This window comes from Urtica dioica, chromosome 1, assembly GCF_054948205.1.
Source record: "Urtica dioica subsp. dioica isolate 48M chromosome 1, U.dioica_male_clone48M_v1_H2, whole genome shotgun sequence".
Lineage (NCBI taxonomy): Eukaryota > Viridiplantae > Streptophyta > Magnoliopsida > Rosales > Urticaceae > Urtica > Urtica dioica.
Genome location: NC_142756.1, coordinates 3,361,402 through 3,386,645, shown reverse-complemented (window position 1 = coordinate 3,386,645; position 25,244 = coordinate 3,361,402). Strand labels below are relative to the sequence as shown.

At 35.0% G+C, this 25,244-nt stretch overlaps 2 protein-coding genes and 1 pseudogene across 3 annotated transcripts; 1 reads left to right on the top strand and 2 right to left on the bottom strand.

Moving 5' to 3' along the window:
- Positions 1-491: 491 nt before the first annotated feature.
- LOC149406426 (nucleolar essential protein-like protein) lies at positions 492-2,423 on the top strand. Its single transcript, XM_089606003.1, has 6 exons — positions 492-855; positions 941-1,033; positions 1,423-1,567; positions 1,663-1,856; positions 1,938-1,995; positions 2,110-2,423. Exons 1-6 carry the CDS (start codon positions 631-633, stop codon positions 2,187-2,189), a joined length of 795 nt encoding a protein of 264 aa, XP_089462129.1. The 5' UTR covers positions 492-630; the 3' UTR covers positions 2,190-2,423.
- Positions 2,424-2,542: 119 nt separating this feature from the next.
- On the bottom strand, positions 2,543-10,623 carry LOC149406425 (uncharacterized protein At2g33490-like; annotated as a pseudogene). Its single transcript, XR_016296683.1, has 20 exons — positions 10,213-10,623; positions 9,548-9,620; positions 9,229-9,303; positions 8,907-8,968; positions 8,703-8,771; positions 8,366-8,394; positions 8,032-8,239; positions 7,701-7,940; positions 7,106-7,159; positions 5,969-6,972; positions 5,352-5,410; positions 4,294-4,482; positions 4,117-4,175; positions 3,979-4,033; positions 3,768-3,840; positions 3,600-3,678; positions 3,446-3,528; positions 3,117-3,340; positions 2,961-3,025; positions 2,543-2,888 (listed from the first exon to the last, which is right to left on the bottom strand). The product of XR_016296683.1 is annotated as an uncharacterized protein At2g33490-like (transcript).
- A 12,229-nt stretch (positions 10,624-22,852) lies between these two features.
- Positions 22,853-24,056, bottom strand: LOC149406424 (NAC domain-containing protein 83-like). Its single transcript, XM_089605899.1, has 3 exons — positions 23,675-24,056; positions 23,334-23,581; positions 22,853-23,197 (listed from the first exon to the last, which is right to left on the bottom strand). The coding sequence occupies exons 1-3, from the start codon at positions 23,856-23,858 to the stop codon at positions 22,952-22,954; spliced, it is 678 nt and encodes a 225-aa protein (XP_089462025.1). The 5' UTR covers positions 23,859-24,056; the 3' UTR covers positions 22,853-22,951.
- Positions 24,057-25,244: the final 1,188 nt, after the last annotated feature.

Genomic DNA, 25,244 nt, shown 5'->3' with positions numbered 1-25,244 from the left:
AAATTAAAATGATATGAAAATAAAAATATATATAAGATATTTATCGAAAGTTTTAACATGTTGGGATATTGTAAGAAGAGTTGCCATCTTATTATTTATGAAATTTCCAAAAAAAAAAAAAAAAAAATTTAAAAAGAAAAGGGGGAAGATGATTAGAATAGTTTTTTAAAAAGTGCATAGTGAGTGTTTTAATGAATTTTTCTTACAAATAAAACTTAAATAAAGCCAAAAATAGTATAAAAAAATAAAAATAAATAAGAATATAAACATCAACATAAATAATTGTTTACATCTTTAAAACAGCTATGTTTGCGATAAAAGCTTTAAACATATTATTCCTGAGATTAGTTTCAAAAACGCACTAGATATGCAATTTCGACAGACAAAAATCTGCGAAGCCCAACTCGACCGTCGTTTCATCGCGGCCCAATTTTGATCGTCGTTTCTTTTTGTAAACGACATGAGCATTAGCTCGGAATGAAGACCTAATCTGATATAATCTCGTGTTTGTTTCGTAGCAGACTCGCGATTCTTCTCTCTCGTGCTTGTATTCGAGTGCGATTCCGGTCGACGGAGAGGACAGTCAGTGCGTGTTTGCTGTAATTGATAGTGCTGCGAAGCTTTGTAGCAATGGTGAGACCTCTTGCGGCGAAAGGGACGAAGAGAAAGAAGAAGAACGAAGATAGATACGACAGAGAAGAGGAATCAGAGAACGAAGCGTTCGAAGACAATGCGAAAGAAACCGCGGAGCTCGATGGAATCCCGATCGCTCCGAGCGACAATAGCCAGGCGAAAAAGCCCGGCGTTATCTTCATACTCGAGAAAGCTTCTCTCGAAGTAGCACAAGTCGGAAAGGTATGTGCTGTGTTTCAAATCCGCGTTTGTTATTGTTGAAAAGAGTTTGAGCTTGTGTTGCTTATTTATTTTATTTTCATGGCAGAAACCAAAGCTTCTGAGCTCCGACGAACACACTGAGTTCCTTCAGAGGAAAAACAAGAACCCCGCAGATTTCAGGCCTGATATTACTCATCAGGTTTTCAATTACTCTTCTTATTAGTCTGTAAGCTTATTGCAGTGCTTACTTTTTGTATAATTTTATTGCTGGTTTTACTAATTTGCAAATCATTCTAAGTATGTGAATATGGGTCTTTTTGTTAACCTTGGTTCTATATGCAAGATATCCTCTGCTAAGCTTTTTGATGCTCATTTTACTTGTCAATTAAATGGTGCTGATCGTGGTATATCTAGTTTTTTTTACCTAGATTATAAAGATAAGAAAATGAAAATAATAGAAAGAAAATCGGGGTTATGTGGTATTTATGAATTGTGGACTCAAGATGGGATGAGAAACGATAATAAGTTTGGAAATAGATTTCAATTGGAGAGTGCTTATTCTGACGTATGAGTCAAAACAATACACAGGCACTGTTGATGATATTGGACAGCCCGTTGAACAAAGCTGGGAGGATTAAAGGTGTGTATGTGAGAACAGAGAAAGGTGTTCTTATTCAAGTCAATCCGACCACTCGTATTCCGAGAACCTTCAAACGATTTTGTGGTCTAATGTGTAAGACTTGTTTCCAATTCATTCAACTTCTTTGCATGTCCGGTCTCTCACTGCTTCTTTCGTTGAGTCACTCTGTTGTTTGTTATGTTACACAGCTACGCTGCTTCAGGACATGAGTGTCAAAGCCGTTGGGAAGCGCGAGAAGCTTCTGCGAGTGATCAAGAACCCAGTCACGAAATACCTTCCGGTCAACTCTCGCAAAATAGGACTATCTTACAGCTCCGATAAGTTGGTCAAAATGCGAGATTACGTGGCCGGGTCGAGTGACGACACGGATCTCGTCTTTGTGGTATATAAATATTTGCTTGTTTTGTTTTTCAGGTGTAAATATTTGCTTGTTTTTTTTTATTCTAATCAATTTGCGTTCCAGATTGGTGCGATGTCTCATGGAAAGATCGAGGCGGACTATATCGATGACTTCGTCGCAGGTATATTTTTTAACTGACCAAATTGAGTGTTTCTGTAATTCTTAATATAAGATTAAATAAAAACATAAATATTACGAGGAATAATCTCAATAGCTAATTTGTTTTGTGTTGCAGTTTCTAGCTATCCTTTGAGTGCAGCCTATTGTATTACAATGATCTGCCAGGCTCTAGAAGACAAGTTTAAAATCTGGTGAACAAGAGAAAGCTAAATAGTGAGAGCTTTGCTAGGAATTATGTTCAAGCCACGTGGTATGGCAGGATATTTATATCGCAATTTTGAAGAGGGTAGTGTGTGTGTGTGTGTTTTTTTTTTTTTTTTGCCATATGATATTGGTTGTAATATGTATGGTTTGATACATAAATAGTATCAGTTCGATAAATGTAACTTGGAATCATAATATCATATTCAAAGACCAATTTTCCAATTACTTGAACGTTAGCCTCTCCATACGCATGGAAAAAACCAGCATCTTTAATATTTTTTTAGTAATTCAATATCCAATTTTCTTTAAAAATATATTTAAAAAACTGAAATTCAAGCTAAAAAAAAAAAAGATAATGGGCGCTGTTTCATATTCTCGGCTTTATATGCCAGCAAAGGCAAACAGAGGAATGTCCTTTTATTTTAAGGAAATTCTTCTTTTTATCCCTATTTTCACTGTCCAAAGAAGTCTTGCGGAGCTCTGTAGTCACGTGATATTTGCCGTTGACTATTACACATTTACAAGCAAGAACAAGTAGGAGCTAAAAAAAACTGCCATTGATGATATTTGACAATCTAATTTGGATGATATTTGACAATATAATTTGGTTTGAAGAAAATATCAGAAAGGTGTGGCTGCTGCTTCAATCATCTTCTTAACTCTAGTCAGCTTTTCAATCTCCTTGAGAACCTGAAAATAATCAAACCACACTTCTCAATCTCATCATCTTCTCTGAACATATAGAGAAATTAATTTACTTGCCTCCAAAACCATGTCCTCAGTTGTAACAGCTGTTAGGTCATCATAGCCTAATTTCGACGCCACTTCTGTTTCAGAGACGAGACAAACCAACCTCAGTCTCAATCTCAAAACAGTCACAACAAAAACAAAAATATAATGAAAAAAAGGGGTTTTTACTTTGGAGAGAGATAGTAGCATCAGCAGTGGCATAACCCCCTCTCAAATCTTCTAACTGACCCACCAACACAGATCACGTATTATTATTAATCAGCAACGGGTTTCCGATGAAGGAATATGCTAAAATTGACAAGAGTCCCTTCGTTCGTACCTCTTCATTGAGTTCTGTTTCCGTTGAAAAAGGTACATCAATCCACAACGAAAGCCCATATCTCAGAAGACCCCTGTAAAACATCACACATCGCAATAATGGCTTGGTGCGACTTGACTTGCATCGTAAGTAACTAAAAACCAAATGGAATAAAAAAAGGCATTTTCCTTATCCTTACAGATTGGTGGAGCTCTGAACCGCACCATTTCCGGCACAAACAACCAATCGCCCCATAGACGACAATTGCTTCAACACTTCAGTCTACCGAACATGATAATATTAATAGCACATAATACACATGGAAATCCACATTTTGAAATTACTAAACCGACCTCGGATTCGCGAAACCCTTCCTCGCTAATCTCCTTCAACCCGGATTTACCGCCGGCGGCTTCTTCCACCAAATTGTCACTGAATGAAATCAAGGCCAATCCACATACATTTTGACCACGCAAACATATATGTATGTATATTTTACATAAATACATACACAGACATACCTATCAAAGTAATAGTATCGTAGTGTTTCCGCTAAGAGTTTTCCCAAGCTAGTTTTCACGGAGTTGTTCATCCCTTTGAAAAACAAAAAAAAAATGAAAAGAAAAAAGGGTCATAATTTGGAGTTGGAATGGAATTAGAAAAGCGCGCGCAAATCTGACTAGGAAATCAAAATAAAAAGAAAAGAATAGAGAGAGATACTCATATACATACCTACGAGAAATATAGAGGTCCCTTTGAGTTGGGGCATTAAATCAGTGGCTTTTTTCTGAAACAAAACCCAACCATAAATACTTAGAATCAGCATCACTCATAACTTCTTCTAATGAATTGATTAATCGGAAACTGCACCTTGACGGCGAGTGAGCGATCAGGCACAACGCCGGTGGCGGTGGTGGTCGCCGCCGCCGCTGAGATCAAGATTTGAAGAGGTTCATAGTAAGTTACTAAGCTATAATCCTTTGGTCGAACAATCGGTGTTCGTCCGAATCAAGTACCAAAATCAAAGAGTCGATTCGGTGAACTTACGCGAAGAAGAACCATCGGAAAGAGAGCAGGTGAGAGGAAGTGTTTGTCGACGGAGCTTGAAAAGACGATTGACGGAATTGGGAGAGATGCTCCGAATTCCCGGAAGAGAGCAACAATGGAGGTTCGTTGTTGTTGGTAATGTCGTAATTGGTACTACGGACATCTCTCTCGCGCCCCTCGCAATTGATTATCCTCTTTCACTACACTAATCTTTCCTCTCACTTTGCTTCGGTTTTTTTTTCAGTCTTCTTATCCTCTTAGCTATTTCTATTCGAGAAATTTAATATATACATTTTTTTTTTTGCTTGAAGAAATTTAATATATGCATTTATACACATTATGACCTTCCTTAAAAAAATAAAAAATAAAAAGACCTGTAAATTATTTTCTTACCCGTTGAATTCGAAAATTAAGAAACAACATTTTTTTTCTTATGGAAACTATACTTAGTTCGTTTACTTTTCCTATTAGTTGTATTTTATCAACTCCTCAAATTATTTGAGAAATTTTATTAGTACACTGAAGAAAGTATCCTGTATATAATCTCCAACTTCAATACTCCTAATTTCTTTTCTCTTTTCAAGTTTTTTATTTTATTTTTTATCAAATCATTTTTCAAGTTCATTTTACTCAAAATCTCTATTGTTTAGCTTATATTGTCTCTTGTTCACTTATAAAACTAAAAACTATTTTCAAACTAAAAAATTGATTTTCTTTTTTCATCGTATTATTGTATATGTTTGACAAATGTTGAAGTTTGTAAGAAAATAATGAATTTTTTTTATCATTATTCATCACGATCCATCATTTTATTTTATTTATTTATTTTTGCGATTGATTCTGATGAAATTCACCGTGTTCTTCAACATTCTTCACCATGCCTCAAATAAATCGAAAATACGAAAAATAAATTTCTAGCTGAAAAATGAAATTTGAATGTGATTATTAGACTTTTGGGAGTGAAAATACAGTTAGAATGAAAGAAAAAAATTAGGTTGGTGAAAACAAAATTTAGATTAAAAACGGAGTTAGAGAAGAAAAGTAACGAAGTATCAAACTGAAAGACAGTTTTTGTCTAATTTGCAAGGATATGTCCACATCCCATCCATTACTGATGCTGTCACCACAGAAACCAATCTCAATGGAGAGATTGAAAGTTGAAGGCAGCTTTGGTCAAAAGATCCGTTTTACATTCTTTGGTATCTAATTGTCCTCTTCTCAATCATTATTAATGATTTTGAATAATTTATTTATACATTTACTATGGAAACATAAATTACGCATGTGCTTGGCGTAATTAGTGTTAAACAAAGCTCCAAATGTAACAGCACACATAGTTTGTTGTGTACGAAGGAGAAAAGAAGCGAAAAAGGATACATATAGCGTGGGGATGAGATTGAGAGGCTAAACTCAACTCAATCCATTTCCATTATAACATTAATATTTACACATCTCCACCTATCACCAAAACAATCTTCTTCCGCTGACCAAACTCCAAAATTTCAAATAATAATATAAAAATTTAAAAAAAAAAAAAAACTAAAAAAGATAAAGAAAGCACAGCTTCAATTTTTATCATTCAGCTCCCACCTGCATCCACTGTTCAAATCATCTACACCTTTAGCTTTCCACACACATATAACCACATTAATTACTCTCTAATTCTTAACTCAACTATCCTAGATTTATGGTCCTTAGTACTGTACGCTCACCTCGGATCGGACTAGACTGAGAGGTCGAATCAGAGACGGTCGGAATCGGGTTCACGTTCGAGAGTGAAATCGGAGTCAGCGGCGGTGAAGCTACATCTTCGCCCTTGCTTGAAGAAACTCCGTGTTGTCGAGGAGACTCGAACCGTTTGGCCACATGCAAAGCCATGTCTCTTTGAGAACTGGACGGGATCGAGAAGCTTCGAGGAATGATCAGCGGCGGCGTCGGAAGAGGTGACGCCATGCTTATTCTGTTTGCACCGCCGCCGAGCTCTTGATTTCTCGAAACCAACGGCGCAGAGTGGCCAATAATGAGGCTCGGAGATCTCGACGCCTTGGTTCCGAAACCGCCCGGTGGTCGAGGAAGCTCGTGAAGCTCGCTTATCTTCGGGGAAGAAGAGAGCGGAGGCGAAGCGCTCGGAGATAGCTTTGGGGAACCGATTGGGCCGCTAGAGGACGAAGGAGGTTTAGTCGAGGACGGTCTGCTGGTCAATGGGCCGGAGAAAGCTTGCCTCTTGATCTTCTTAGAATCGGACGAGGTCAACACATTATCGAGCTGTGGTAGAGCGAGTCCCTCGTTCAGAGGAGGTAACAACGCAGAAGCTTTATTACTGTTCTCCTTGAAGGTCAGCTGTGATCTCAACTTGTGGGGTCCGTGTGAAGTACCGTCGTTGTCGTGATCTTGTTCGTGTTTTTTCAGGTCCAACGGAGACGAATGCCATATATTGTGGGACGGTCCACTCGGCTTTGTTAGGCTCGACGTGCTATTTCTCGACTGTGTCAAGGCCTTTGCGTCGCGAGGAGTGGGAAGGACGTACGTGTGAGATTTTCGAGCGGGCAAAGGAAGTAGTTGTCTTGCTTTTTCGGCTGGATCGAACTTCTTCTCCGCGTATATTGGGGCTGAGTAGCTTGTGACTCGGTTTTCTCTACTCGGGATCTTGATATCTCCTTGGTCTCTATCTAGAAGCATCTACGAAAAAAAAAGGTATAGATAAGACCTCGACAGTTGAGAAAATTGGAATATGTCATATTTCAATTATTTCGCACAATAAAACTCAAACTTGGGATATGAATTTCTGATGGAAGGACAAATGGGACCATACCTCAGCATCTTCCACCTTCGAGCGCCGAGGAGATAGAGCTACATCTTCATCCATCTGCCAAATCAACCCCAGATGTCTTTAAAGAAAATAGAGGAAACGCAAGGTCACAAATGCGTAAGAATAGGGAATTATGAAATAATTAGACATTATAATAGGCTTTGTTCAGTGGTTACCACTTTTATTTAATTTTATTTATGTGGTGTCAAGATAGGAGTAAAATCAGCTGCAGCAAAACCTTATTTGCCATCTTCTATTCGTAAGGAGTTTCAGTACTTTTATTTCTCCGAGATTTGGCTACAAACCTGTGATAACCCTATAACAGAGCATCATCTAGAAAAGAGCCACATGTGATACATACAAATTGATCCAAACATATTTAGACATATACTCCTCCCTCAACCTCGTGTTCTTATTAAAATTTACTCGCCAGATAGATCAATGACTTTTCACCGCAAACTGCACTTCCTAATGAATATCATGTTATAAAGATGATACAGTGGCCAATTCTAGTAGTAACTATGATCCTTACAACTAAACTCATTTCCTAATACACTATTCTCAACACTCAAGATTACATTAGCAGTATTATAATTACCTCCAATGAATCCCTTGGTGGCAGAAAATCCATTGCTTGTTTATTTGGTCGATAGTCAAAACTTAACTCGCCATCCTCATTGTAATCATTTCCATTCCCACCATCATCCCGACCGCTTTCTCCAATATTAATATCTTCAAGGCCGCTGAATTGGTATTCAATATGTTGCCGCTCCGTAACCAACCTCACATGTGGCTCAACAGCCTCAAGTGATTTAAGTCCCTTCCGGAAGAAATTTAACTGAATTCAAAGTAGGACATGATGATACACATTAAAAAGAAAATCTCAAAGAAATGTACCAGATTCTGAACTTTGAGATGCAAAATAAAACCTGGGCTGCATGGTGACGAGCTGCCTGTGTGAGAAGACTCCGGGATTGTCCTTGCTTTAGAGATTTCAGACGAAAAACACATAAAGTTGCCTCTTCATCATATGCTTCATGAGCTGCTCGTAATTGCTGAGGACTAAAAGTTTCAATTTTTCCGCTTTTCGGTTTACCCTTTTCTTTTTGTTGTGCCAGCATGTAGTCGTATACAGACCTAGAAAAAGCTTTCAAAGTAAGAAGACAGTTTATTCCATAGCATAAAATTGGTTAACAAAAAAAAAACGGTAAAACGAGAGTTTGTTCCATAACATTAAATTGGGTAATGAGAAAAGGTACATACCTTTTCTCATCACATTGCCGCTTCATCTCCTGCACCAAAGAGCAGATTATCAGCCTGGTTGGATAAAGAAACAAAACACATCCTTGAACAAACTTTATCTGCTTGTTTTACATGTCTTCGAAGATACCAAATAGCAGGACAGCTTTTCAAGGGTAACACAAAGAAATTTGTAGAAAGAAACATATCCAATGCATTGACATGACAATGTATGGGAGGAAAAAGAAAGAAAAAAAAATGAGCAAGCACTAATATGAAATAAAACACGACTGAAAAATAGGAGAGATGCATTATCTTAAATCCTCCTGCAATTCTAGAAGTGTAGACTGCAAACACAAACCTCTACTGTGCGAAGCTCATTAAGAAGAGACTCTGATGGGTTTGTAACTGTCACAAATATATGAGCACGCTGAAGCAGAAAAATAATCAGTCAACACCGGAACAAGTCGAAACAAATACTAAACAAATTGTGGAGAGGGGATTTAATAAACTTCTACAATAGTAAGAATCATATACAAGTAACAGCACTGTTACAAGCACTCACATAGCTATCCACAAGTTTCTGAAGTTCAAATTGTACTTTCCCCAACATTAGCAAAGCATTACCTGCAATTAATAATCTCATTAATGCAAAAGTTGCATCTTATTCAGAATACAAAACATCAAAACCCATGCTAATTCTGTAAGAACGTGATTTTCAACACAAAACACAGAGTGGTGACACTAAAAACTTAAATCGTTCAATCAACAGATTTACCAATATTTACCAAGATTTACCCTTAGCTTGCAAAGAGCTGCAAAGAATAAATTAGTACCCGGAACCACATTTACCCATTTAACTGTCACCTATAGAAATGTCCACTTACCACTTTCTTCGTCTTCTTGTAATGGAACTTTTTCCATTAAACAAGCTCCCATTTCCTGCAGTGATTCGGAGAATTCTGCAATATAACTTGAATCAAAAAGGGATTCTAGGATCTTAGCTTGAAAGACTACAAAGGTCTACAAACAAAGCCTGGCATACAAACATTTAGCATCATGGAGATAAAAAGGAAAAGAAAGAAGAAAAAAATATATAGAAAATTCAAACAATTTTGTAAAAAATTTACTGCAGTCCTAGAAGCTTATTTAGAAAACTACGATAGATTGAATTGAAAGAAAGATAATTGAAATTATAGTGTCTACCATATGCACTATTTGCTGTAGCCGCAGCAGCAGAAAGCAAGCTGTCATAGCAATTTCTTATCTCTTGCATGTCCTATAGAAAATGAGCAAACTAAGTAAATCATCAGTTAAGAAAGTGAATTGGAATTAAGGCATGATATGTAGTCAGCAAAATAGAACCATCTCTTTTGTATTTTTGACTTGAGAGCAATACTAGTCTCTTTTTCATTAAGCACACTCAAACCCACCATACACACTATACATTCCAATTACCAATATTTATAAATCCACTGTAGCATCACACAGTCATTCCCATTATAAATATCATGATCTTCAGCAGCCATTCCTGACCAAGATCAAAAGATTCCAATTGAACCCGAATCTCCTATATCTTCTCATTCTGAAAAATAATTGCATTATGTGCATTGCATTCATCAAGTTCTCCATTAGTTCTTTTCTTCTCCTTAGATTTGTTAACGTTGAATTTGAAATCAAACTCAATAGACAGAGAATGTGAACCAAACTAATATGAATTGACTCGGAACAAAGCCATACAATTAGCTCATTATCACTTAGTTTCGTTTTTAAGCGTTAATGTCACTGATCCAACTTCCCGAACAGACAAACAAAAGTATACAGTGGATTAATTAGTGTGAAGATTAAAATAACAAATTAAAAAAAAAAACCTTGGAAGCCTGAGCAAGTTCATCTAGCTGAGCCGATAGTTGAAAGTCTTTCTTGTCCTTTGAATCGTGTCTATAAAGTCCGAATTTCCGAAGCTTCCCGAGCGGAGACTTCATTTCTATATCTCCAAACCCTAACGCGGAGCCGAAATCGAATCGGTTCTCTGAATTCCGAATTTACGCGACAAATCGAGAAATGAGCGAGACAAATCTGCGAGGCGAGAGAGATTAATTGCGCAACTTCGACGGCATTGAAGAGTAGAGACCACCAGGAACGAGCGAGGACGAAGAAGAAGAACGAAAAGAGAAAAGTTTGCTGCGAGAGAGAGAGAGAGAAAGAGAAAGAAAAACACAGCTTGTCGGGTCAAAACGACTCGTAACAGATCAACGAAAAACAAAAGAGAAAAGAGAAATCAGAGAGACGAAAATCAAATACGAATAATAAAAAACTCATTTAATAATACAAGAAAAACCAAAAAGGAAATTATTAGAAAAGCCCATATTTCTGACGTCATTTTTTTTAATTATCAAAGCAGACTGAAAATCACAATAATAAGAATCAGCAAGCCCCTGAGAAAGTGCCACGTTTCTAGTAAGGGTACTTTTGGGATTTCAAACAGTTTTGTACCCGGAAGAAATAAATCACGTATGCGTAGTCGTACGTAAGCTTCGCCGAATTCGCCGTTAGATAATCAGGGTGTGTGATACATGCTGAAGTATTTTGACGTGGCAATATCTTATTGGTTGAATCAAATGACATGTCCGCATGAGTATACTCTTTTGCTTGGAGTTGATGTATTGTAGTAAGGAATCAGTCAAAGTCAGATATATTAAAAAATCCATATAATATTGATGAATGCTGACAAGGAAAGAAGCGGTTCTAGAACCAAAAAACTATCTTACTTTGAAGTTTGACCACCATGGCGAGTGGGTCAGATTCTCCACCTCCACTCATCCCCCGAATTACCCGTTTTGCCCTCCAAATATATAATATAATAATGGTTCATAATTCTCATTTATCAAATTTTAAATACCAATCCTTCGGTTAGCTAGAATATGATGATCTATATATCTGTTTATTATGTGAATCAATATTTATATATGTATAATATAGGGTGTACAAAGTTAAGAAAGTTACGGTTGATGGTCATATAGTAAATATATAGTAAATGAAAAGAGAAGTTGGTGAAACTGAAAATGAGTGTTTGGTGTGGATTTTGATGGAAGTGTGAAGTGTGTGTGTATAGTTATAGGTCAGTGTTGAATGAGAAAAGCATTAATTTAATGGCTTTATTTTTTTTTCTCCGATGGAACTATAGAGCAACTCTATCATTTACTCAATTGCGTGCATTAAAAGTAAGTATCTAAAACAATTCGATATAACTATATATATTATATATATACATATTTTATTATTGTTGAATATTATGAAACAATAAAAGGACTTTTTCCATTTTATTGACTCCGATGAGCTGAAAAATTAGAATACGAGCGTTCACAATCACAGACTAAACTAGTGCAATATTACTTTTCTTGTATAATTTAATCAAAAGAAAACAAAAGACAAAAGCCCTGAAGATATTGATTGTCTTCTGTTATTGATGTATGTCTGTAACTTGTTTAAAACTATTATCCGAAATGATTAAGACGTGAAACGAAAAAAATAATACTGTAAGTTTGAACAGAGATTTTCTTCTCTCTTTTTTCTTGGTCAAAAATAAGAGCGTGATACGCTTCAAACCTAGCATATATGTATAAGTACATAGGGCACCAAATTCACATCCTTTTTTTATTACTCAAATTCTATTGGCTAAGTACTTATTATAAATCTAATGATCAATAAATCAAAGTTAAATTTTTCTCAGTTCTGGTAAAAAATGGTCAATCGTTTGCTATTATACTCATGGTTACATGGATTTTATTTTATTTTTTATTTCAAATGTCCCACTTTCAACTTGTACGTATGAACTTTTCATTTTTGGCGTGCCTTAGCTGTGAATCATTGAAGACTTGATGTACCACAATTCAGATAATTGCATGAAATACATATTTACACTCTTAAAGGCAGAATAAGAAGAAAAGTAGTAAATATACTGCTAGTAATTAAGGAACGAATACATGATCAAACTATGTTATAAAAAAAAAATATATTCAAGATTGAGACTTTTGGCGAAGAGATTTTTGCTGCTTAGAACTCCGCAAAAATATGGCGCCCATAAATCTTTTAACTCTGCTTTCTTTTTTGACAGTTTTTGAAGATTCACCTCCTAATTCCTGATTAAAAACAATCAATTAAATAAGTTAATCATAAATATATAACAGTATTCAATATATATATATATATATATATACACACACGCATGCCTGCCAACTTCAAATATTGGTAGCTCTAGCTATCGTAGTATGAGACATATAAAAAATAACTTCGTGTTTTCCTTTTCATTAATTCATCACCGATATCCTCATAAACACACACACACACACACACACATATATATACACAAACACACACAAGGACGAATCTACTCCAAGTCTGGGAAGGCTTTTTGCCCATTTTTTTTTATAAATATAAAATTTTACATTTTTTTATCCTCCCCCCCCCCCCCCCCCCCCCCAAATTATATTTTTTCCCCTTAACCTGAATTCCTAGCTTGGTTCCTGTTAATATATATATAAATCAGATAACGAACCTTGTCCGAATTCAGAAGACGTTCGTCACTGTTCCGTGCCATGTTTGATTTTTTCTTTGGTACATGATCAACGATATTACCTGCACGTAATCCATTCGTAAAATTCATCATATATAAATTCTGATTATGTGCGTGGATATTATTAGAGTGATATATTAATCAGCAAGTTCTCACCAACAGTGTTTCTTGGGCGAGAAGGGCTTTTCCAGACCTGATGACCGTTGGGATCGCAATAAACCCTAAAACTCGGCGATCCAGGGTACTTCAAGAAATCTTGTCTCTGATCGATATCCAATAAGTGATCATCTTCGCTGTCCAATCGATTTTTCGAACCTTTCTCGTGATTACCATCGTTATTTGGTTGCGAAGAATCACTTCTCCGACCATGTTTATGAGGATCGTTGTCGGAGTTAATTTGCTGCCGGGACTTATTACTCAGCACGGTCTCTTCTCGTTTAAACTGAGAAACTCCACAACCCATAATTAATAACTCGCGTTCTAAATAAAGAAATACAATATTGTAATATAATTTATTAAAATTTAAAAGTATAAAAGTGAATTCGCGCTGCTTTGAGATTACGATTGAAGACATAAAAAAGGGGTAACTAAAAATAGGGTTTTGGGACGAATTACGAGCGACCCAACAAGTGTTGCGGTTTCAGTAATAGGGTTTTTAATCAGCCATGCATACGTAACTACACTGTCCAATATATTCAATATAGATATAGGCACATAACAATATGTCAATATAGAATTCCGTTAAGCATAAAAACTAATAGTTGTTTGTGCTAACAATCATCCAATTAAGTAGCATATATATATACAGTTGTGAAATGAACAACCCAGGAGTGATCTGAATAAGCGGTGCAATATTTTAAAACAGAGTATCTCATGCAATATATCTATATAGGAGAGTTTAATTCGTTGAGTGGTTAGAGGCGGTTTTAACGAAGGGAAACGAATGGATATTGATTTTAATGAGATAGCCCATATAAGCATGAGACACATTAAGCCCACACATAAATTGTGAAAATTTCGAAAAAAAACTGCCTAAGATGCTCTTCTTGATCTATTTCTTCTTCTTCATTATGCTCCTTTTTCTTTTCTTTTTTTTTTTCTTTTTTAACTTCACAAACACACTCCATTATTGAAAGAAAGAAAAAAATTAAGCCTCTTTATCAGCTTATATGGCTTTTTGTTTACAAAAGGTTCAGCTTATAATTTTATAAGCACTATTGATTTCAACCTCGTAAATACATTTGCCATCCGCTAGGTAGGTTATTTTGTATTTCTAGGACTAATCCAGTTAAAAACAAAACGTGGTCGTACATAAGCCATAACATTAACTCATTCACATATCCATGTAGGTTGAGCCATGATCTGCAGCTAGGGACGAATTAAAAAAAATAATAAAAAAACCCTAAATTTTGTATGGTATATAAGAAAACAAATTTATTAGGGGGCATATATAAAAAATCATATAATTTTAAGCTAAAAGTATAAAAATGAGAAAAAAAAAATAGAGGTAGAAAGTTTTAATTTTTAATAAAAGGTAAGAGGGAACATGTCCTTACTCCTTATCCCACAGCCGAATACTACGTATATATGAATGTATTATTAGTAGGAAACTTATAATTCTTTTTATCATATTAGCTTTATTTCTCTATTTGACATCCCAGGAATTTTTTTTTTTCCTTTTGGGAAAACAGAATGGTATAATAAGAATCTGAGCTGAGACACCGAATCAGCTAAAATATAGTTAACTAAAAAAACAGCTAAAATATAATGTGCAATAAAATCACAACATAGTCGATTCAGATACGTATAATATTACCAAATCCGTTTATTAAGCGCTATATATGTTTGAAGCTTGGATATATAACAAAATGAAAATTTGGAATAAAAAATTCCAGGGGTATCAACATTCTCTATGGCTAATTTGTTTGGATTCTCATGGCAACATAAATCAAACTGACGTTAATGGAAAAGTAAAAATAAAAACTAATTAATACGAAACATTATGCAACAAATACTTTTTTCAAACATAGATAAATACTTATTTTAGTAATTTGTCTTTCTTAATTTTATCTTGTTTATTTATATAGAAAAATAATATATTAGTAAATTAGGACAAATAATGAAGAAAAAAAATAAGATATATATTGATGCGCCGCATTTAAGAAAAATATATAAATACGATAAAAAAAGAATAAGTGATGCTTCACTCGGGGGATAAACACGTAATGAATAACACTGTCGCTAAGGTTATCTTACGTATTTGACTTTTTGGCTATGATAAAAAAAGGACCTACACATTCCCTCCAAAAGCATATGTTAAAAATCACGTCGCCTCAGAAAATATTAGAGCAATTTTAGGGTTTATGAGCATATATTTCTTTAAAAGCGTTAGCAAACCACTAAATAACTAACACTCGAAACACGATCGATAAGTGGATCAATATAAACAAGAAGAAGACCAAACCATGTGAATCACCGAGTCTCCAATACCATCACATTTTAAAAACAAGTGGACATGGGAGGAATTAAAAATTATAGTTCATCACGGGTATCAACATACAAAACAACAAAAAAGACAATTCACCATGAACACGCAAATAAACTTCTTGGTAATTTTCTCGAACTCTTAAATTATCATGTTTTAAGAGCTCGAAGCATGATCATTGCGGATGAGATTTACAGATATAGTTAAAGATTTACATGTATCCCTAGATATGATTACATATGATTACAAAACAGTTGATTTTGTGTTCATATTGTAAAGGGTTAGAGAGACTGCCCTCATGTCATCAACCACCTCAGACAATGAAGATAAAGAATGTGGACTGACAGAGTGAGCTGGCTATTATTGAGCATAACCATATTCATTTATAGTTGATAGCTTGTGTTAAAAGCACCTGATGTAAATTCAACCAACTAAAGAGAATTCGGTTAGAAGAGATTCTCATTCTCTCTCTAACAAACACCAAATCACGTCTCAATTCATAACTTGGTATCAAAGCTTCTTTAATGGCATTCGAAGGATCTTCCTCTTCGCCATCTCATATCAGTGTTTCACTGCGAGGCTATGGTGGTTCTCAATTCACTAGAACTCTCAACTCTGTAATCTCGGTCAAGCTTGATCGCGACAACTACTTGGTGTGGTGTTCATAAGTTCTACCAGAAATCATTGGACACAATCTCCAAAGATTCATCTTCGGAACAAAGCTATGTCCGCCAGATTTTGTCGACACGATCAGAGAAGACGAAGTGAAGATTAGATCGAGAAATGAAGGATTCAATTTGTGAATCAAAGAGGATCAACTCCTTCTCAGCTGGATGTTATCCTCTTTGTCTACCACGATCCTTCGATCGGTGAATCGTATGCGCTTTGCACATGGAATTTGGACAGAGCTCGAAAGCAGATTCGTTGTTCGATCAAAGGCTGGAGTGATGACTTTGAACCTTTAACTCTAGTCAACAAAGAAAAAGGAACTCTCTCTGTATCTGATTACTTTTCAAAGAAGGAGAGTAACGTCGATGCTCTATTCCTTGCTGAAAGCGATCTATTAGAGGATAGCCTAATCATGTCAATTCTTAAGGGCTTGTCATCTGAATACGATGTGATAGTCACTCAAGATGTTACAGTCCAAGACGTTCTCTCGATGGCATTCTCACAAGAAACCATGATTGAACAACAAAATGACTTAGTTGATGCTAAGATTCATGGATCGAATGTCAACTATACCAACGCGAGAGGAAGAGGACACATACATGGACGATTTGGAAGGAGACGAGGCTACGGCGAACGCAGCAGCAATAACTCCAAGCCGATATGCCCGATTTGCAGAAAAGCAGGTCACCCATGCATGGCGTGCTGGCATAGGCTTGATGATTCCTATCAGAGTGCTACTCCGATAGCAACCAAAACCAAGACTCCAGCGGCGTTCTACACCGGCTCTGAATCAGTCGTGGTTCCAATGTAGTACATGGACTTCGTACTACAAACCATGTCATGTCGGAGCTCTCCTACCTTGATCTCCACTCGGAGTACAAGGAAAATAGAAGGTCAAGGTCGGAAACAGTTAAACTTTGAACATTACACATATTGGCTCAATTTTCATACCTAACCACATCGAACAAAAATTCACATTAAAGAATATTCGAGAGTGCCAAAAATAAAGAAAATGTTGTTAGTGTATCAAATTCACAACTAACAATGACGTTTACATTGAATTTCATTCAAAAGAACGGGTGTAGTACTTCTACAAGCGAGACTTGATAGTGGGCTTTACTTGTTGCCTACAAATTGTGTTGTTGATAAAGTCAATTCCTGTAATGTTGTCAGTGTTAGTTCTCTACAATCAAATATTGTGTCTAGTGATCAAAATAGGAATGTTGTGTTGAAACCAACTTGCTTTACTATTACTTTGGCATATCAGTTAAATGTGTGGCATAGACATTTGTGTCATGCTTCACACAAAACTGTTGTAAGTGTCATGAAACAATGTAAAATCAATTATTCAATAAATGACAAATATGAGTTTTGCGATGCGTGTCAATTAGGCAAAAGTCATGCTTTACCTTTTCCTATCTCACAGACTAAAACACATAGATCTCTTGAACTCATTCAAACAGATTTATGGGAACCAGCCCCAATTACATTCAACCAAAGTTTTAGATATGATATTCACTTTATAGATTACTACTCTAGGTTCACATATATTTACCCTCTTATATCAAATCAGAGGCCCTATGTGTTTTCAAACGCTTCAAAAAATTAGTAGAAAAATCATTGGCTACAAAAATATGTGCTATTCAGAGTGATTGGGGATGTGAGTATAGATCTTTAACCTCTTTTCTTGCTGAACATAGAATCGTTGCTCACCATTCATGTCCTCATATACATGCTCAAAATGAAAAAGCTTAGCGTAATCATAGACTCATGGTTGAACTAGGACTCGCAATGCTTGCTCAGTCTCTTTACCTTTATGGTTGGATTATTTTTTGTCGGCAACCTTTGTGATAAATACTCTGCCAACAGTTGTCCTAGAATATCTTAGTCCTTACCAAAAACCGTTCAACAAAGTTCCAAATTACCATTTTCTCAGGGTGTTTAATTGTAATTTTTTTTCACACATTAGATCTTACAATAGATTTGAGCTTCAATTTAGGTCTACTAAGTGTGTTTCATTGGGTACAATTCTCTACATAAAGGGAATAAGTGTCTCAGTCAATCAGGTAGAGTGTATATCAACATCACACCAAATGCCATTTTTAATGAAAAAGAGTTTCCTTTTTTGGATCTATTTCCTTAATCAATGGACAACTATGTCTAGTCACTTTCATGCTTCTTTTGTTGCTGTTGGACCTGTAACAAGTCCATCACACTACATAATCTGAATCTACTCATATTTAAACACAACCTTCACCACCACCATTACCATTACAATCACAAATCATTTCCTGTGAACCACATATGCAACTTTCACCTGTATCAAACAAACTCCTCATCAGAACCCTATACACCCACAAATAAGTTGTCATCTGCACCACAACCTACCCTTAGTCCCTCATGTCACCCTATGAATACCAGTTCCAAGTCTAGTATTCATGAGCCCAAGATAATCACAGTCACACCATCTCTCTATTTTACCTGGACCGGTTGAGCCAGAGACCATTCAACAAGCCATCTTCAATCCCAAGGAAATGTGTCATGGATACTGAAATGAAAGCTCTAATTGATAATGATACTTGGTCTCTTGTTTCATTTCCTTTTGGTCACATCATCATTGGCAATAAATGGGTGAACAAGCCAAAGTTAAACTCAGATGGTTCTCTACCGAAACACAAGGCACGCCTTGTGGTGCAAGGATTCTCTCAAACTCCCGGTGTAGATTTCTCATATACGTTTAGTCCAGTGATCAAGCCTGCAGTTGTCAGAATGGTTATTCTCTGGCTCTGTATGATGGATGAGATGTTAAACAGCTAGATGTGAACAATGCGTTTTTGAATGACGTGCTCACTGAAGATGTCTACATGAGACAAACAATTGGTTACATTCATAGCTCAACCCCTGACTATGTGTGTAAATTGAAAAAGGCTATGTACAGCTTGAAACAAGCACCACATGCTTGGTTTGACAGACTCAAGCTTACTCTTTTGAAATGGGGCTTTACCGGTTCTAATGCTGATACGTCTTTGTTCATATACACAACAGATCAAGTCTATGTTCTTCTCGTTGTGTATGTGGATGATATTTTGGTCACTGGTTTATTACCCTCAATTCATCGAACAGTTCACTGTGGACCTCAATGTCGAGTTTACTCTCAAGAAGCTTGGCTTCTTGCACTACTTTCTAGGAGTTGAGGCTTACAGAGATCACACAAGATTGTACTTATATCAGCCAAAGTATATTGTTGACTTGCTCATAAGGTTGAACATGACAAGTTTCAATCCGTGCACCAGTCATGCAGCACCAAATACAACCGTGTCCAAGCTTGATGGGGAGTCATTAGAGAATGCAATCTTGTACACGAGTTTTATTGGTGCCTTGCAGTATGTGATTGTGACACGCCCTGACATTCCCTATATTGTTAACAAGTTGAGTCAATTTTCCAAGTACTGACTAAGACTCATTGACTTGCATGTAAGAGAGTGCTTAGATATGTCAGTTACACATGGCATCACCTTCAAACCAGCGAAACAGCTTACCCTTATCAGCTTTGCCGATGATGATTGGGCAAGTTTCCATGATAACAAAAGATCAACCAGTGCTTACCGTGTATTTCTGGTTGATTTCTTGGTTTTATGGAGCTCAAGAACGCAATGAGTGGTTGTAAGGTCAAGTACAGAACCTGAGTATAGAGCACTTGCACATGTCTCAACTAAGATTTTATGGCTAAAGTCACTACTAGGAGAGTTTAAGGTAGAGTTGTGTCGTAAATCAGTTGTGTAGTGTGATAATCTCGGAGCTGCGGCTATGGCTGCTAATCCGGTATTACATGCTAGAACTAAACACATAGAACTGGACATTCATTTTGTGAGAGATATATATGGTGTTACAGAAATAGCTTATTGATATCATATACATGCCCAATTCTTATCAGACATCCGATGCATTGATAAAGGGGTTATCAGTCTCTAGATTCACAAAAATGAAGAACAAGCTTCATGCGGAAGAATCCCCATTTTGCTTGAGAGGGGATGTTAGATAGACTATTGCCACGTCAAATAATGAAGATAAAGAACATGGACTGATAGAGTGATCTGGCTGTTAGTGAACTGTGATGTAATAACCACATGCAGTTATAGTTGATAGCCTATATTTAAAGTAATTGATATGTAAATTCAACCAATTAATGAAAATTCGGTTAGAAAAGATTCTCTCTCTAAAAAACACCAAATCACGTCTCAATTCATATTAAAGTGACGTATATATATATATATATATATATATATATATATATATATATATATATATATAGTGACGGATCTAGGTGGGGGCCAGGGTGGGCCAATGCCCCCCCTCAATTTTTGAAAATTATTTTTTTAACCCCAAATTTTTATATTTTTTATAATTTTACCTCTAAATTTTATTAATAATTATGTTTTTGACCAAAATTTGTAAGTTTTTTTTTCAATAATGCCCCTCCTAAAAAATATATCTCAAATTTGCCCCCCTTGATGGAAATCCTGGATCCGTCACTGTAATATATATATTAAGTACTCGTGTGTCTAAATATTTTTGACTTATGGGTATCTTTTACACTTTAAATCTCAGTGTGTCGTGTGGATTTGAATTATATTCCTTTCTTCAATTTTACTTATCATCAGTGTCCTCTTTTTGGGGCACGAAATGTATTGTCAAAAGTTACTCTCGCTGGATTCGTTTAGAAAATGGTTCGAGATATGGATCAAGATATGGTACTAATTCCTAGTCACTGTTACTCAGAATCTCGTTTGCTTTAAGCTTAAGGATTAAATTCAAGCCACGTTATTACAAATTACCACCGCCAAGAAAAGAAACGCAAGGAATAATAACGCCGTTTTTTTGTTTGGACAATTAATGTATAAACCAAAATTGTCAAGGTTTTCAAAAGGTAATAAATGACATATATTACTATTCTTCTGTTGATAATATGTACACAATATGTATGAACACAAGACAAAGACTAAAGTCAACAATATACACCGTAAGGTGTTTAAATTTATTGCCATGTTTTGTCGACATTCGTACTTACTAACAATCATAAAGCGAAAGCTTATCGCGATTGAAACAAAAGCTTAGGCAAAATCACACAAACAATTCTTGAACCAATTTCTCCGATAAAGTCTCGTCACTTGAGAGAAGAAACAGTCCAAAAAGGACCACGGTTACAACGTGTTGAAACTTGAAAGAAAGACCAAGGTATTATCAAAGGTAGTTATTAGTTCATTACCAGCTACCAATAAATTAATATAACCCACGTTCCCAACCAAACTCACTGACAAAGATTTAAATATAAACATTTGAATGTTGTTAAGACGTAATTCATTTCACACATTTAGAAAAATCAAATTTGTAAGTTAGTAAAACGTTCAAAATACTCTTTTAAAAGATATCAAAATCAATAGAAAAATAAAGACAAAAACTTTTAAAACGATCTTAAAAATCAATACAAAATACTTCGAAATCACTAATGTCAGAATAATTTATTTTCAAATTATTTACTTTCATTTTTTATATCTTCGAAAGTTTTGTCTTTTATTTTTTTAGTGGTTTTAAAATTTTTTCTTTTATCTTTCTAATCATTTTGAACATTTTTTTAATAATGATATATATTTTAAATATTTTATCTACTCAAAAACTTTAATTTTTTTAAAAATGTTCAACATAAAACTTAACTTTCAAATATGAAGTAAGATTAAGTTTTGTTCCACAAGTTTTCTATTATTATGGTTAGTCGTTACCTCTATTATTTTATATCATTATTATATTATTGTGTGTCCCGTCCAGCTAGCAAATGTCAAAAGCTAACAGTACATTTTCTTTTTTTGGATTTTTCCAGAAGTAAATCAAATCAGACACGTTAGGTTGCACTGTAAAAATGAATCATTAATTGATCATTTGTCATTTTTGGGTCTGGTTTGGGTTTTGGGTCAAATTGTGATGTTTGGGAAAAGACAAAGAAAACATGACTGTCTCTTCGTCTCGGTAAACATATTAATTCTATTTTCTTTTAAAAATCAGATTATAAATTATGATCAAAGAGAACACACAATAAATAATGTCTCTGTTGTCGTGTAATTAGGATAAAAAAAAAAACCGTGATATGTGCATTGAATATGTACAATCCAATCGAATGCCATTGCAGTTGGGGAACTCAACTCAATGCCAGAACAAGAATCTTCTGTATTTTTTTATGCCAACTATCGTAACCATTATTTTCAAGTTTCAACAACAAAAAATAAAATAAATTCCTATTACTTTATTTATTTAATCAAAGATTCGACAAAGAGGTACACTAATAAAATAAAAATAAAAAATCAGATGCCAGTGACGCCCACATGTGCGGTGTGGTGTCCAAACTTAAAGCCAATCGCTTTGCATCTTCTTTTGTGTTTCCATTACAAAGGAGTGCAAAAAAGCATATCTTCTTTTTCCCCTTTCAGTATCTAAGTAAATTATTCTAATTAACTAAACTTTGCGACAAATTTTTATTTAATAATAATAAAACGCTTGTCTTCTACTTTGGATGCTTTTTTATTACTTATTCAAAATTCGCTTGCTTTTCAATGATAAAAGATTTAAATACTGAAGGGGTAAAAAAAAAAAAGAACAATCAGATCAGTTTTATGATTGTATAATTTTTTTTTACACAAACTAAAGCAGTGATTGAATAATTAAAATATATATATATATGTATATCATCATGGAGTTATGGATTGGATTCGCTTGACAAATTACACTCTCATGATCAGAAATGGCAAAATCAATGCATTTGGTGTCTCCTCTTCAGAAGCTTAATTCTTTCTAAACAGAAATTAACGAGACGAGATTACACATTTCCTAATTAGCAAGCATTATTGTTTACACTTTTATGGTGCTCTCTGTCGTCTTTATCATCATCATCATCATCATCAGTGATTATACTCGAATCAGACAAATCATCCACAGTCACATCGCAAGAACAAGGCTTGTTATTGTTAGTGACTACTAAACTAATCTTCTTCTTCTTTTCCTTCCTATTCCCAGGCCTTCTCTTCTTCTGAAGAACACCACACACAACCCAATACTCGTTCCCTTCCACCGGAGATATCTTTACATAAACAACAACACAAAATTAATCAAATATGGCAACTTTCACTTAAAAATAAATTATTTTATTGAAAATAAAGAAACGTAGATTCTTTTAAAAAAGAGAAGATTTGATTTTTTTTTTTTTTTTTTTTTACCAGATGAAGTGAATTTGGGGTTGGGCCAGAGCGAGCGAGGTGATATTCATGCAAAAGCCAGCGAGTCTTCGTATTACTGTTTCTCTGACAAAAAGCCATTGTTCTCCGAATCCCAACGGTCTGATTTGGATTATCAGAGGCCATAATAACCCTTCCTTTCCCAACGGGTTTCCAATACCCACCAAATCTCTTCACATTCTCGTCCTTCTTTTTCTTGTAAAAGAAGTACCTCTTTTCCCTCACATCCCCTATTTTTTTTTTTTTTAAAAATAAGAATAAGCATATTTCCAAACCCTAAATCAGAGGGCAAAGAAACTAAATAAAAAAATAACGGAAATTACCTGGCAAGGAGAGAGGATCGATCTGGAGAACGTCGAGCTCCGGGATGATCGAAGCGGGTAAAGGAAGAGAAAGTGCTTTCTTCTTCAGGTAGTGAACGACGAGCTCTTCGTCGGTGGGTCTGAATCGGTACCCGATCGGGAGTTTCGGAGCGCCATGGATTTCGAAGCTTCGAGCTTTCTCCATTGTCGCACGAAACCGAGGGCTTGGCGTGTGGGTTTTGTGAGTGGCTATTAATGTTAATCAATGAGATTGAGGAGATGAGAAGAGAAGAAGAAGGAAAAGTGTAGAAGAGACATAATAATATTATTAATGGGAGTGACTTCGTGTGGTTGGAGATTTTGCGATTCGCGTTAAATAGCCAAAGAAGAAAAGGATATTAAAAATAAGAAATAAAAATAAAAAGAAGAGGTTTTTTTTTTTTTTTAGAGGAAGTTGTGACGAGTGAGTCGTGTTCGGACTCGGAAACCTGTTTGACTTCCTAAAAAGGCCAACCAAAGCCAAACCAACAAAAAAAAAGTAATAAATAAATAAAACACTCTTCTCCAATCCAAATCCTGATCTAACACTCGGAAAACCTTTTTATGTATTTTGTTTTTTGGGTTTTCACAAAACGTGTGGGAATTCGAAAAGGACAAAAAAGACCCTACGCCTCGGGTCAACAAAGATGAACCCATCTGTGACTGTGAGACCATGTTTGCCACGTTGTGCACTGTTTTTTATTTTATTACATATAGTTTTATTCTGGAAGCTTTCGTATAATTTTTTAACGATCTGATTACGTAACCAAGCTTAAACTTAGTTTAAAAAAAGTCAACATTTGTTTTATTTTGTAATCTAGTTATTCATCAAAATTTATAAATGAAAAATATCCGAATTATTTTTACTTAGCCAAATCACAAAAATCAACTTCTAGCCCACATTTTAAGATTATGTCATTAATAATCAACGAAATCAATTAAATAATTGCATAGATCACGTTTCACAATTTAAAAATAAAAAATAAAGTCATTATTAAATAAGAAAAATAAAAGATAAGATAATAAACATTGCTCATAACATGTTGAAGACATCTACACACACCTCATTAAGAAATCTAAAAAACACATATATAAAATGAATCTGTCTTTTTTGGGATAGGTTTGAATAGTTACCATCATTTATTTTGATAAATAAATGTTAAATGTTAATTTTGGTAAATTCGTTTATTTTGATAAATAATTGTTAATTTTGATAAATGGTTAATGATACTTAATTTGAAAATAATTTAATAAATCACAACTGAATTTGAAACATCAATTCCTGTCATTAAAAAAATTGACACACGTTATTGGGATAGAAAATCAAAGTCACTCAAATCTACATAGCAACTAAATGTCGTAAATAAAGAAAGAGAATTTTGTGAAATAAATGAGTATAAAGTGTATTAAACATTGGCAATTTAGGTGCGTTAAAACGTTGACTATAATGAATTTTTTACTGATATTTAAACAAAGGATAATAATGTAATTTGCTATACAAAAAATCAAGCCACGTCATCAAATGTGACTACATTTAAAACTTAATTGAAAT

Coding starts and splice junctions, on each gene's coding strand:
- LOC149406426 (XM_089606003.1), top strand. CDS start 631: ATGGTGAGACCTCTTGCGGCGAAAGGGACGAAGAGAAAGAAGAAGAAC. Junction 856..940: donor AAGTAGCACAAGTCGGAAAG/GTATGTGCTGTG, acceptor TTTTCATGGCAG/AAACCAAAGCTTCTGAGCTC. Junction 1,996..2,109: donor TATCGATGACTTCGTCGCAG/GTATATTTTTTA, acceptor TTTGTGTTGCAG/TTTCTAGCTATCCTTTGAGT.
- LOC149406424 (XM_089605899.1), bottom strand. CDS start 23,858: ATGGAGAAAGCTCGAAGCTTCGAAATCCATGGCGCTCCGAAACTCCCG. Junction 23,582..23,674: donor CGATCCTCTCTCCTTGCCAG/GTAATTTCCGTT, acceptor AAAAAAAAATAG/GGGATGTGAGGGAAAAGAGG. Junction 23,198..23,333: donor CCCCAAATTCACTTCATCTG/GTAAAAAAAAAA, acceptor GTTTATGTAAAG/ATATCTCCGGTGGAAGGGAA.